The sequence below is a fragment of the Mus caroli genome, unplaced genomic scaffold (assembly GCF_978045245.1).
Source record: "Mus caroli unplaced genomic scaffold, Mus_caroli_1 scaffold_1, whole genome shotgun sequence".
In the NCBI taxonomy this organism is placed as follows: domain Eukaryota; kingdom Metazoa; phylum Chordata; class Mammalia; order Rodentia; family Muridae; genus Mus; species Mus caroli.
The window spans coordinates 75,465,895-75,478,683 of record NW_028227256.1 but is presented as its reverse complement, the minus strand read 5'-3'; the positions used below and the strand labels follow the sequence as shown (position 1 = coordinate 75,478,683).

Sequence of the window (12,789 nt, the reverse complement as noted above, 5' to 3'; positions counted from 1 at the left end):
GACAGTCGAGCCACCTCTTCAGTCCCTCGAGCTCTCTTTATTTCACAACACCTGTCTGAGCAGCCCTCACACAGTTACCAGGCATGTGATGGAGGGGTGGGGTGGCATCAAGCCCCCAGTTTATATTATTTGAGGGTGCAACAGTCTCCTTCGCCTGAATCCTTTCTTACAGCCTAGTAAAGAAACCCTCTGTCTTGGTCTCACTTGATTGCTATGAGAAACCAGTGGTTTCATCTGACAATTCCAAGTCACAATCATCATTCAGGAAGCCAGGGCAGGGACCCAAGGTAGGTGTCTGAAACGAAAAACCGTGGTGGAATGCTGTTTGCAGTCCAGGATTTGTGTGCAGAACAGAACAGCCCAGAGTGAGCTGCACCCTCCTGCATTAATTACTAACCAAGAGGATGTCTTACAGACACGCTCACCGACCAACCCAATGTAGGCACATCCTCAATCGACTCTCTCAGGTGACTCTAGACTGTGTCAAGCTAACGATGAAAGCTCACTAGGACATCATCTCTGATTTTACTATCCTTTTATTTGTTTACACTGTGAGGGTACAAAAGGAAAGAAGCTTACTGCTGCTCAGGAACCTACGGATTCCAAGCTAGAGGTTTCTGCAAGTCCTTCAGCATGCCACTCTCCATCCAACAGAGTCTAACTGCTGTTATGTTTGAAGAGCACTTTCAAACTGAACAAAACACTGCCCCCCTCCTCCCTCCGATTTCAGTGCCTGGGAATGCCAGAAGAAACTTAATGTTAAAAGGAACAGAAAACGCAACATCTTTTTTCAGTTAAATCTGAACAGAGCAGGGAAAACAGTGAACGTATATGCTCACGCTCCCGTCCCCCAACCCCAGAGAGCGAAGCTCATGGTCTTGCTGTCTGCTCACACCCCCTTTGGACATAGCAGGCCACTGAGTGCACCCTCACCAAACTGCTGTCCTTTGTCCTTTGTTTGTCCTTGGTCATAAGAACAGATGTTTCACAGGGACTCAGATCTGGGCTAGAGCCAGCCATCATACCCCTAAGAGCCCCTTGTATATTACTGTAAACTCTCCTCCCTGTCTGCGGCCCGTGGGAACACTGCAAAGGCAACTCAACACCACGACATGTGGGTGACCCAGGGCAAGTATTCTTTAAGTTTATTCTTTGCACTGTACGTATGGGGGCAATGTGCATGTATGTGCACATATGTGCATGTATGGGCACATATGTGTATGCTGAGACTGCGAGGTGATACTGTTTTTTTGAACCTTCTCCGCCTTACATACTGAAGCATCTCACTTTAATCCAGAGCTTGCTGATTTGCTAGTCTAACTAGCCAGCTTATTCTAGGGATCCCCTGCCTCTGCCTCTGAAAGCTGAGATTAGATTGCAGGTGAGCTGCCATGCCTGCCTCATTCTGTGTGGATTCTGAGGATTCAAATTTCAGTTCTCACTCAGGAGTACATTATCTTCTGAGCCATCTCCCTTAGGCTCAGGGCAATTTTTTTTTTTTTTTAAGAGTAGATACATGGTTGAAGTCAGAACTTAGAATTAAAGAGATCTGACTATTCTCAAAGATGCCCGACCACCAATATTTGCATAAAACTACCAGAGAGCAAAGAACACTGTGGGCATCCTTCTGGACACACATTTTATAGTCAATCAACGCTGAGGCCTTAATACAAGTACTGTTTGGCTAGTTATTACTACAATTAACTCCAAAGCTGAGTCAGTTACTAACTCCTCCTGGCCTGACTCCGTCTCCATGAGGCCTCTCATCTTGCTTTACATATGCAACACATGTCACACAAACCACAGTGCAAGAAGCCACCAGGGTTAGAAGCCAACTCCCCTAGTTCTGAAGGGTCATGAACTATGCTTTGACTCCATTTTTCAAGACTAACGTATTGCTGAATCTTTTCCAATCCTATTGCTCATTCTAACTTCTTAAATCGTGAACTGAGAGTTACTGTTAATTACATTATCACAAAGCCTCTTAGACTGCATACTGTGATCTCTGCAAAGACAGACAGACAGACAGATATAGATAACCCTCAAACAACAAATATGGTAGGGTTTAAAGAGCTTTAGTTTTTTTGTTTTTTGTTTTTGTTGTTGTTTTTCAGTAGATTCTCTTTCCTTCCTCTTTTCTTCCTTACTCTTCACTACCAGATCTTGGGACCCAGGGCCTGATCCATGCTAGGCAGGTGCACTATCACTGAGCTACAAGTACAGCCTCCAATATTTTCTTAATGCGCCTCATTCTTTACAGAATGAAAAGCAAAATTAACTGAGCATTTTTACATACACAAACCCATCAAAGTGTGCTTAATATAACCACAGGAGAGAGGTTAACAGCAGGATACAGAGGCTTCAAGAGTCTAGAATCAGTTCACTCTGATTTCAAATCTCAGTTCCCTCCTTTTGGCTCCTAAAGCTTTTAGGCGCAGGAGAGTGACAGGCCTATCCTCCATTCAGTGGTGTTTCTCAGCTCCACCCCCTGCCCAGCACCAATCAGGCCTGCTGAGAGACAGACCTCACTGTAGGCAGAGCTCTTCTTGTCTTGGACACTAGCATGTAGTTGGATTGCGGAAGAATCCCACTGGGCCACATACCTTCAGTGTGGCTGAGCCTGACACATTTTGCAGGGTTATTTTTTTTTTCACAAGCAGTCAGTCAAGGCTTTGCCTTCTGTCTCAAGGAGAATGGATTAAGAACACGTGAGTTGGATTCAGCCCAAGCTGTGGTTGGGGCTTTGGACGTCAAGAGGCAAAGTGAGAGATCTAATGTGGTGAGTGAAGGCTGACACCTGTAGCCAGGGTCAGGAAGGCTCTGTTTCCTGAGGGTTAAGACTAACAGAGAACCCAATAGCTCTGGCCACTGTGTATAGTTACAGAGGCTGGCAGAGCAAAAAAGACGGGGCTAGTGTTTGTGAGCAGATACACCATGAAGACACCCTGTGGGAGGGTGCTCTTACTAAAGAGTCCTGTTTCCCAGGGGACAGAAGGCCTCTGGGGGAAGTCCATCCTGCACAGAGAAAGGATAGAAGAATCAGAGAGGACAGCCATTAGGTTCACAGGGATGGGCAGGCCTAGAGGGTCCAGAAAATTCCAGAGGCCAATATGAAGTAAAACCCCTCAGCTCTGACCAGACCGAACATTTAAGTATAGAAGCTTGTCTTTCATCTCATGCTACAGCAGCACCTATGTGGGACTTAAGCACTCTCATCTCTCATTGTGGCCAAGAATACAGAAAGATGAAGGTACCCAGAGACTAGATGCTTGGCAGTAGGCCTACCTTTGGGAGAAAACGCCCAATCCCTTACAGATCAAAGCCCCACCTCCTTGAAAGGATAAAGGGTCCATTCTTTGCTTCAGGCAGTCTTTTCCACTTGGTTGCTTTGCAAATTAGGATAAAGAAATGGAAGCTGGACCTAAGATTAGCAGGCAGCCTTCCCTCTAATTCAGAAACCACAGTACCAAAGCCCCTCACCTTCACTGTCCTTCAGATTCCAGGGATGCCTTGGTCTTTCAACAGGGGTGTTTAAAAAAAAATCTGGGACAAGCAGCCAGCAGGTGGGAGTGAGGATGAGACATCCCAGGAAACCACAGCACAAAGGACTGAAAGCAGCTCGTGTCCTGTGCCTAAGGACTGAACACACAGGGGATCTGTGATGCAAGTGGAGCCCCTCTTACCAAGCAGTAAAGAGATTTCTGAGGGACTATTGTCGCCATTTGAAGTGACATAATGAAATGGATAGGAACCAACGGATGGAAGACGTGGTACGACCACAACTGCCTGTACCTAGTAGCTGGATCTCCTTCGACAGGTCTCTCTCTTTGTGTGTCGGTTTTCTTTGTAAAATGGGGCGATGGGTATATACAACACTTGGCATAGAGTGGGTGCTCTATAAAAAGCTCCTGAGGGAACCTTCTCCCCTCGAACATATAGCTTTATAAAGAAACTGTTGAAAATTTAAAACTGGTTTTTATTTTTGTTGTTGATTTTGTTTGTTTGGGTTTGGTTTTTGGGACAAGTCTCCCATAGCTGGTCTTGAACTCTCATCCTCCTACCTCCATTCTCCAGGTGATAGGATTATGGGACTGTATCACCAAGCTCAGCTAAGGTTTTTGTTTGCTTGGTTTTCGGTTGTCCTAAGAAAGAGTTGTTGACATTTTTATCTGAAAATAAAAGGGATTTCCACCCCTCCCCCCTTGCCTACTGACTAAGTTTCTTCCTTTTAGTTTACAAATAGGCAGAATAGATTCTGGGGAAAAGCCAGCCCAGAAAGTATGTTTATAAAGATGCTGAGGGACGGATGTACCTGAAGATAGATGATGGAGCCACAGAATAAAAGAGAAACAGGATTCCTGACATTCTGCCATTTAGGGGTCTGTGATATGTTAAAATAGTGGCTCACATACCACAACAGACGAAAGCAGTTCCCCGTGGCAGAGATTTATTGGAGACAAAGAAGGGAAAGAGAGAAAGACAAAGGGAAAAAGTGGGGAAGGGTCTGTCTTTTATTTAGGCTGTGACTTAACCTGTTCAAAGGTAGGTGTGGGAAGTGGACTCTGGGAAGGTATGAGGTTGTCATGGCAACAGGTGTCACCTATGTGTGACATTCCTGAGTTTGGAGCTGATCTGCCAAACTGGTTCTTGATACCAGCAGTCTGAATATGATTTGGCAGCAACTATTTGTTTTATGGTCTTCTTTTTTGAGACAGGGTCTTTCTCTATAGCCCAGGCTGGCCCCAAACTCATAGCAATCCTCTTGCCTCAGCCTCCTTAACATTAGGTTTAGGAAGGGGAGCCATTGTATTTAGCTTTCACCAGAGTGAAATGAAATAAAGAGATGGGCGACTCTGCATCCCAATGTGGTCAGGCCTTAAGTCTGCATCCCCACGCAGTGTTAGTCTAACTACAGTTTTAAAGATGGTCTTCCTCCAAGTCTGTGTTTCAACTGACTTTATACTTATCTGAGTCCAGGCAATTACCCACCCACTCCTAAGTTCACTGACACATCAGAAGTAGGAGTTGAGAGCACTGGGCAGAAATGTCTGTCACCTCAGGCTTAGGAGATGGAGGTCAATAGTTAAGGGTGACAGTGACAGGGAGCAGGTGAGCATGTTTCCCAGTTGTTCATTCAACCTCACGGGCATACTCTCTCTTCCTCTCCCTCCCTCTTCTGGCTCCCCCTCTTCCTCCCTCTGCCCATCTCGCTGCAGGGCCTCACTGAACAGCCTAGGCTGTCCTTGAATGCAGTCTTACTGCTTCCGCCTCTGAGCACCAGGATTGCAGGTGTATACCATTGTCCTAGTTACTTTGTTTTTTTTTAAAGATTTATTTATTTATTACATGTAAGTACACTGTAGCTGTCTTCAGACACTCCAGAAGAGGGCGCCAGATCTCGTTACGGATGGTTGTGAGCCACCATGTGGTTACTGGGATTAGAACTCTGGACCTTCGGAAGAGCAGCCGGGTGCTCTTACCCACTGAGCCATCTCACCAGCCCCCCTGGTTACTTTTTTGTCAACTCGACACAAGCTAGAGTTGTCTGGAGAGAGGGAACCTCCATGGAGAAAATACCGCCATCGGACTGGCCTGTAGGCGGATCTATGGGAGCACTTTTGTCATTAGTGATTGATTGGCCAGTCCACCAGGGCAGTGCCACCTCTGGCAGGTGCAGTATGAAAGCAGGCTGAGCAAGCCATGAGAAGCAAGTCAGAGATCAGTGTTCCTCCAAAGATTCCTGCTTTGAGTCCCAGCCTGTAACCTGTGAACCAAACAAACCCTTTCCTTCCCACATTGCTTTTGGTCTTGTTTTTTTTTTTCCTCACAGCAGTAAAAACCAAACTAAAATAACCATCATGCCTGGAAGTTCCAGTCAGCACATTTTATTTTTTATCATTTGTGGGTGCCAGGTTTATGGATCTATGAAGTAACACACACACCACATACCACACCACACACACACACACACACACACATACACGTAAAAATATAGCATGATGGTAGAAGTGAAATTCTCTAAGGGAGTTAAAGGAACCAACAGCGGGAGGAGAGAAAGGGGAGGAGGGGAGGGGAGGAGAGGGGAAAGGCATACGGCAGGAGCATGATCAAAGTAGATTTTGTGCTTCCATGAAAATGCCTCTGTGAAACACAACACTATGTACAGTGAATGTATGCCAATAGCAAAAAGGGATGGGAGGGATCACTTTCAGATAATGTGATAATTACAGAGAGGCAGATGTATTTATCTACCACATGAGTCAGTTTTAAGGCTTCTTTGTTTTTCATGGTTAACCTACACTAAACCCAATACTCTTCTCTATTATGTGTCAAGACCAAACCAATATACTGAGTCTAACAACCCCGGCAAGACATTTACTTAATATTTAACTAAGGCTAAATTACACATTCTACTTCAGAGGGACGGGGCAGAATCCTGGACGCCTAATTCTATTGCATTCCGGGCAAGTTATAGGGGGTTTCAATCTAGCCATTGTTGGCTCTGCTTAAAGACTCATTAATCTCAAGTGAGAACCAATTTAACAAGCCAGGCAGCCGTTTGAAGTGACTGGTGGGAGCAGTTTAAACAGAGGATTAGGAGATAATCACATTTCGAGGCATCCTTTGGCTCTATAAAGTTGACCCCAGGCCAGGGGGTGTGAGGTGCAGGCCCTCCTCCACACCTCTATAAGCAGGTGGCAAGCTCCTTTGTGGGACAAGCAGGTGGCAGTGGAGAAGACTGATCTCTTTAGATAGGTTTTCAACCCTGTAGTGGTGTACAGGGGTCCCCCGATTCATAAAAAGACACCAAACCCTGAGCGGTAGGACCCTAGCGTGCTCGCAGACATGACTGCACGTGGCCTTTAGATCTGCTCCGAGATACTCTCATCAGCTAGCTGGATGGAAGTAACCATGCAGAGTTAGGAAAGCCAGAATTTAACCTCAGCTTTCCATCTTAAGCTCCTCGGTTGAGAAAGCACAGGATCCCAAGGGCTCCCTGGGAGGAACAGAGTGTTTCTCTGGTTTTCCTTACTGCCAGGCTGTAGTGTCTAAGATGGGGAAGAAAAAAAAAGGTGTGTACATTTGCCAAGTCATTAAGCTTTGGCTACACTGCCCCTTCAATTGTATGGCACACAGCAGCAGGCAAACTACAAATAATTTAACACTAGGTTTGGCTGGGAGTCATTTCAAAAGAACTGTTTGATTTTGAGGGGGTTCACAATGCTGACAGAAATCTGCGAGGACAGCACATCACATCACAAAAACTTCACTTCTCCAATGTCGTTCCAACAGACTTTTGCCCCTTTCCTCCTTCCTGAACATTAGAGGATGCCTCTTTTACGTGTCACATACATAGCACATGTGTGACCATGGGACAAGCCTCCAGGGGTCTCTAGTTGTGTCCTTAAATCAGTGGGGTCTGCAGGCTAGAATCACTACACGCCTCCAACAGGGTTTCTGTTTTGTATTGCATCAGACGGGTCCCCTCTTGTTCCAGAGCCTGGTCCACAGCACTGGCTCCCCAGTCAGTGATCTCTCCCCACCCCTGACCACAGCTGTTTGTACCAAGAACAGCCAGTCTAAGGGACTGGCCACCGATGCATGAGTTTGTGGGATGGAACTGTCCTGAAAATTGGAAATAAGACAGAAACCTTCATACTGACAGCAGGAGGCAGAGCTAAGAGTCACAGCTGTGTTGTGCCTGACAACGACACCAGCCATCAGCCCTCTCAGGTTTTGGTTCCTGGATTCCCTGCAAGCTTAGACCATACCCCACTTCTCTGATTGACTTTGAGCAGCCTAGTGTTGCTGGGAACAAAGACACAGAAACCTAGGTCACATCAGCCAGGTGCTCCTTTTAGGACCATGAGCCTCTGCCCTAACCTCCTAGCTGTGATGAAGGTGGGAGCAAACCCTCCCCCTCCTTCATCTCATCAGGACCACGCCTCGCTTCTGATCAGGGAAACAGTCAAACGCCATGAGTTATTAGGGGGGAAGGTGGTCCTGCTTAGAAACTGCCAGAATCAACAAAGAGCTTATAATATCATCAGAAAAAAATGAAACGGTCTAGGTATGATAACACACTCTTTAAAATAATGTACATATGTTAGATAAGCGGGAATATATTTTTGATAATACATTCTTTAAAACTGACTAGGGGGTGGGGCAAGGAAAACCACAAAGATAAATTGTAGCTGAACCAGAATTCAAACAGCAAGGACTGGGTTTCCCAAAAGTTGGTCCTTGCTGAGCAAGCTATTTAGGGACAGGAAAACTGCAGGCCAGAAACATTAAGTGCCAGAAGACAGACACCTCAAACCCAAATGGCTTAAAAGAAGCCAAGAGGTCACAAAGGGTAAGACAGTGGGGAAGGATGACATTCGTGCCTGAACTACAGAGAAAGGAGCTAGAAAGATGACTCAGCAGGTAAAAGCACCTAGCAAAAATGCTGATGTGCTGAGCTCAAGCCCCTGTAGCCCAGCCTTGGAAGAGTACTGACTTCCTTAGCTTGCCCTCTGACCTCTGCACACATACTGTAGCACCTTCAACACTTATAAACATGAACAAAAAATAAATACATAAAATTTTAAGTATATAAATAGAGCAAAGGGAACATCCAGAAAAAGGCATGCAAATGCTCTTTTTACTTAATACTAGGGTGCAACCCCAGGGTCTTATTTATGCCAGGCAAGCCCTTGTACCACTGAGCAGTCAGATGTGGTGGTACACTCCCTTAACCCTGGCACTAGGAAGGCAGAGGCAAGCAGATCTCTATGCGTTCAAGGCCAACGTGGTCTACACAGTGAGTTTCAGGCCAGCCAAGGCTACATCATGAGATAGCTCAAAAAAAAAAAAAAAACCTCTTTAATACTTGTACTACTGAGATATATCCCTAACCCCGGTAAAGACCAAGTTCAAAGACCAACCTGTGATTCACCTTTGAATCAGCATGTTCTATTAAGGCTAACCTGGGCTCTCATCTTTTATTTTTTCTATATTTTACCAATTTTAATTCTTATAGATGTACCCATTTTTTACACTTATATTTTATCAACAAATGCCATGAAATACCTTGGCGGGGGGAGTCATTGCATCCAAATGCAAGCCAAGAGCTCAGACAATCACACTTCAGATGTTGGCTCATCTTCCAGAGCACAACTGTCTCTCCCTGTGGGAATTCTAATCAGAAGGCACAATCATGGACACAGTTTAAAAATACTTATATGGAACAGGAAAGGGAAACAACGATTTAGTATTTTTCAGCTCACTTAACAAAATGCTTGTCTAAATCTGCTGGGATAAAATACCATTTTGTCAAGGAAAGTAGGAAAAAAAAAGATGTCTAAGCCAGGTTGGGAAGGAAGCTCATTTAATACAGAGGTAAGGCCCTGGGGTCAATCCGCAATATTGAATGAATAAAGCCAAGACTGGTAGTGCATTCCTATAATCCTAGCCTTAGGAAAATAGTGAGTTTGAGGCTAGATCAGGAGACAAAGCACCTTGTCTCAAAAAATATATATATAAGGTACTATTACAGTGACTCCTTTAGCTTGCACGTACATAGTTGTACACATGCACACACATGTATATATATCCCACATGCTTGAGTATTTACACGCAGGGCATTGCACACACACATAGAAAAGTAGAGTGACTGAGGGGGACAATCTCTGTCTTCCACACACATGCACCCACACATGTGAGCATGAGAACACACACACACACACACACACACACACACACACACACCTACCTATGCAAAAGCAAAAACACCCAGGACTTTCTCCCAAGCAAGGCTAAGAGATTATCATACAGAGGAAACAGCAGAAAGGAGTCCTACTGTACACAGGGCTTGTCGTACTATGTTACTCCCTACAGCAGTGCTTCTCAACCTTCCTAATGCTGCAACCCTTTAATACAGTTCCTCATGATGTGGTGACCCCAACCATCAAATTACCGTTTGTTGCCACTTCATAACTATAATTTTGCTACTCTTATGAATCACAATGTAAATACCTGATACCTGGGATATCAGATATGTGACCCCTGTGAATGGGTTGTTTGACTCCGGCCCCATCCCCAAAGAGGTCACCACCCACAGGTTGAGAACTGCTGCCCTATAGCTAGGCACTCGGCCTCAGATGCTTTGATTCTTCGATCGTATGAAGAGTTATTGCTTCCCACTTCTTGGAATTTCTACACTACAGATTCCAGTTAGATTTTGATCAAATTTTACTACAATAGCCTCTTGGAAGGTTTTACCCCACATCCCCACAGGTTTCATACAAAGCTCCTTTGTTTCCTGTTCATTCTCTTATCTCTTTCCTCTAATCTTGTTTACTTACAAGACTGGGAACACCAAAGTACATGAAGTCACAGGTTGGTCTGATTATTACAAATAAGATGCCTTTATTCTGTGCACTCCCTAAAATAGACCAGCCAACAAATTCTCCTATAAGTGGTTTGAAAAAAAGAAAGACCACCTGTGCAAGATACTTGCATACTAAGACAGGTATTCAAGACCTTAGATGTGTCTGCAATCAATGAATAGTAATAACGACAAGATACTTACAACCCATATCACAACCAATCTTCTGGACAAATTAGGGTCGATATTCCAGTGGGTGAAAGGGAGAAACGTGATGTAGAACACTTCCTGGCCCAAAGCGGCTGAAAACCGGAACAGGTAATAGTAGAAATAATTCTTCACCACATGCTCCTCTCCAGAAGCCTGAAAGACAAAGCCCCAAACTTATCACCAGGATGCTGCATCCTCCTGTCTCAGTAAGAGACAGTCAGCCTATATCATCGATGGATATCCATCAGCCCCACTTACACACAGAAGCATAGGAGACCTTAGCATTTCTTGGTGGTTGTTGTTGTTTTGGGGGTTTGTTTATTTTTGTAAGATTAAATACAAAGCATCAAAGGCAGAAGTACCAGAAGCTCCCCTCTCTCCATACACTAACACACACCAAAGAAACCACGCCTCTATCTTGTATGTATAGAGGGCTAGAGACCCGGAGGAGGTCCAGAGGGAGCCGGTACTATATGGGTTCCTGAATTCAGATGGGAAAATGGGGCTTTTCTCAAAGATGTCCACTCAACCCATCTCAGTCCCAAGCAGACGTAACCCTGCTTAGCTTCTGAGGACAGGTGAGAACAGCACAGTCAGGATGGTATGGTACAGACTCCATCCTGTAGTAGTCTCTAGAACATGTGGCTACATCCCCTTACAGAGAAAAGCTGGCTTTGCAGACATAACCAGACAATGAAGAGGGGGTAGAAATGATTTCCTGAGTCTTCCATGTGGGCTCTGTGGTCACGGGGATCCTTGACAAGATGCAGTGAAGGTGTGACACCAAGCTTTTGACCTGTTTTCCCAGCTGAGAAGCCCACTTCCACTGTTGGACAAGTCTTTTCTCTTTTTAAATAAACTTTCTCCATTTGTATCATTTAAGATAAAGAGGACGAAGGGGTCAGGAATGACAGAATCAAAGACCAGGATGGAGATAGTGCATGGCTAGCTTTGATGATGCAGGAAGGAGCCAAAGGCAAGGGTGCAAGGTGCTTGTTCTCTGAAAGTTTAAAGTAAGGAAACAGACTTCTCTCTTGAGTCTCAAGAAGGAATTTGGTGACCTTGGTGACAAGCTGATTTCAGTCAATAAAGGTCTATTTTAGGCTTCTAACTACCAGAGGTTTAAGAGAATAAGTTTCCATTGTCTTAAGACACTAAGTTAGGAGTAAGTTGTTTTAATAGCAATAGGTAACTAACCTAGGGACAGTAGAAAAGGATTTGCCACTACATTTTAGTTCATATTTTAAATAGGACTAATAAAGTCACACCAAGAATGGTGTAAAAAATATAGCTAGTACATGTAGGGAATATTAAAATGTTCTCAAAATTTATCATCCATCCCCTGTCTGTACCTTATCCTTGAATGAGTGAAAGGGGGAAGTGCCAGGACCAAGCAGACAATGCACTTAATACAATACAAATGCAATTGCTTTAAATGTCAACTTGACATAAGTTAGACTATCAGGAAAGGGAATGTCAACCAGATACATTCTACCTTGGGTTGGCCTGTGGGCATGTCTGTAGAGATTGTCTTAATTAAGTTAATTGATGTGGGAAGACAAGCCCATGGTAGGCAGCACTACTCCCTAGGCAGAGAGTCCTGAGCTGTTTAGGAGTGGAGAAATAGAACAGAGCACAAGCAACTATGTTTCCATTCCTTTTCTCTGCTTGTAATTTTGTCTTCATGTCCCCACATCAATGGACTAAAATCTAGATTTGTGAACTGAAACTTTTTTCCATGTATTTGATTTTTGTCATAGTATTTTGTCACAGCAACAAAAATGAAAGTAAAATACCACAGTAAACACTTTCATATTATGGTATATTAATGACAAATTTAACAATAAAACATTTTACTTTTTAAGTGAACCAAAAAAAAAAAAAGAAAGAAAATAAAGAAAAATCTTATCTCTCTGTCTCTGTCTCTCTCCCCTTTCTTTCCTCCCTCTCTGGAGACACTTTCCAGCCTCTCTGGCTTCACTATTTATGTAACTTCGGCTGGCCTGGAGCTCTCTGTAGCACAAGTTGCTTGAAAACTGACAGTCATCTGTCTTGACTTCCCGTGTGCTAGGACTACATACAGGCATGTGACAGGCATGATGTCAGACTTGTAAAGCAGAATTTTAATGGACTGAAAGTCATACACATTCTAAAACTGAAATACAAACACTGAAAATGAGGAGGGAGTGGACACCAGCAGACAGGCTGGC

General features: G+C 44.3%; 1 protein-coding gene across 1 annotated transcript in view; it reads right to left on the bottom strand.

The window, feature by feature from the left end:
- The window catches only part of Sgpp2 (sphingosine-1-phosphate phosphatase 2), a 109,023-nt gene that overhangs the window by 48,931 nt on the left and 47,303 nt on the right, over positions 1 to 12,789 (bottom strand). Inside the window, exon 2 of the mRNA XM_021158469.2 lies at positions 10,574 to 10,732. Within this exon, the coding sequence (XP_021014128.1) occupies positions 10,574 to 10,732 (159 nt within the window). The remainder of the gene's footprint in view (positions 1 to 10,573; positions 10,733 to 12,789) is intronic.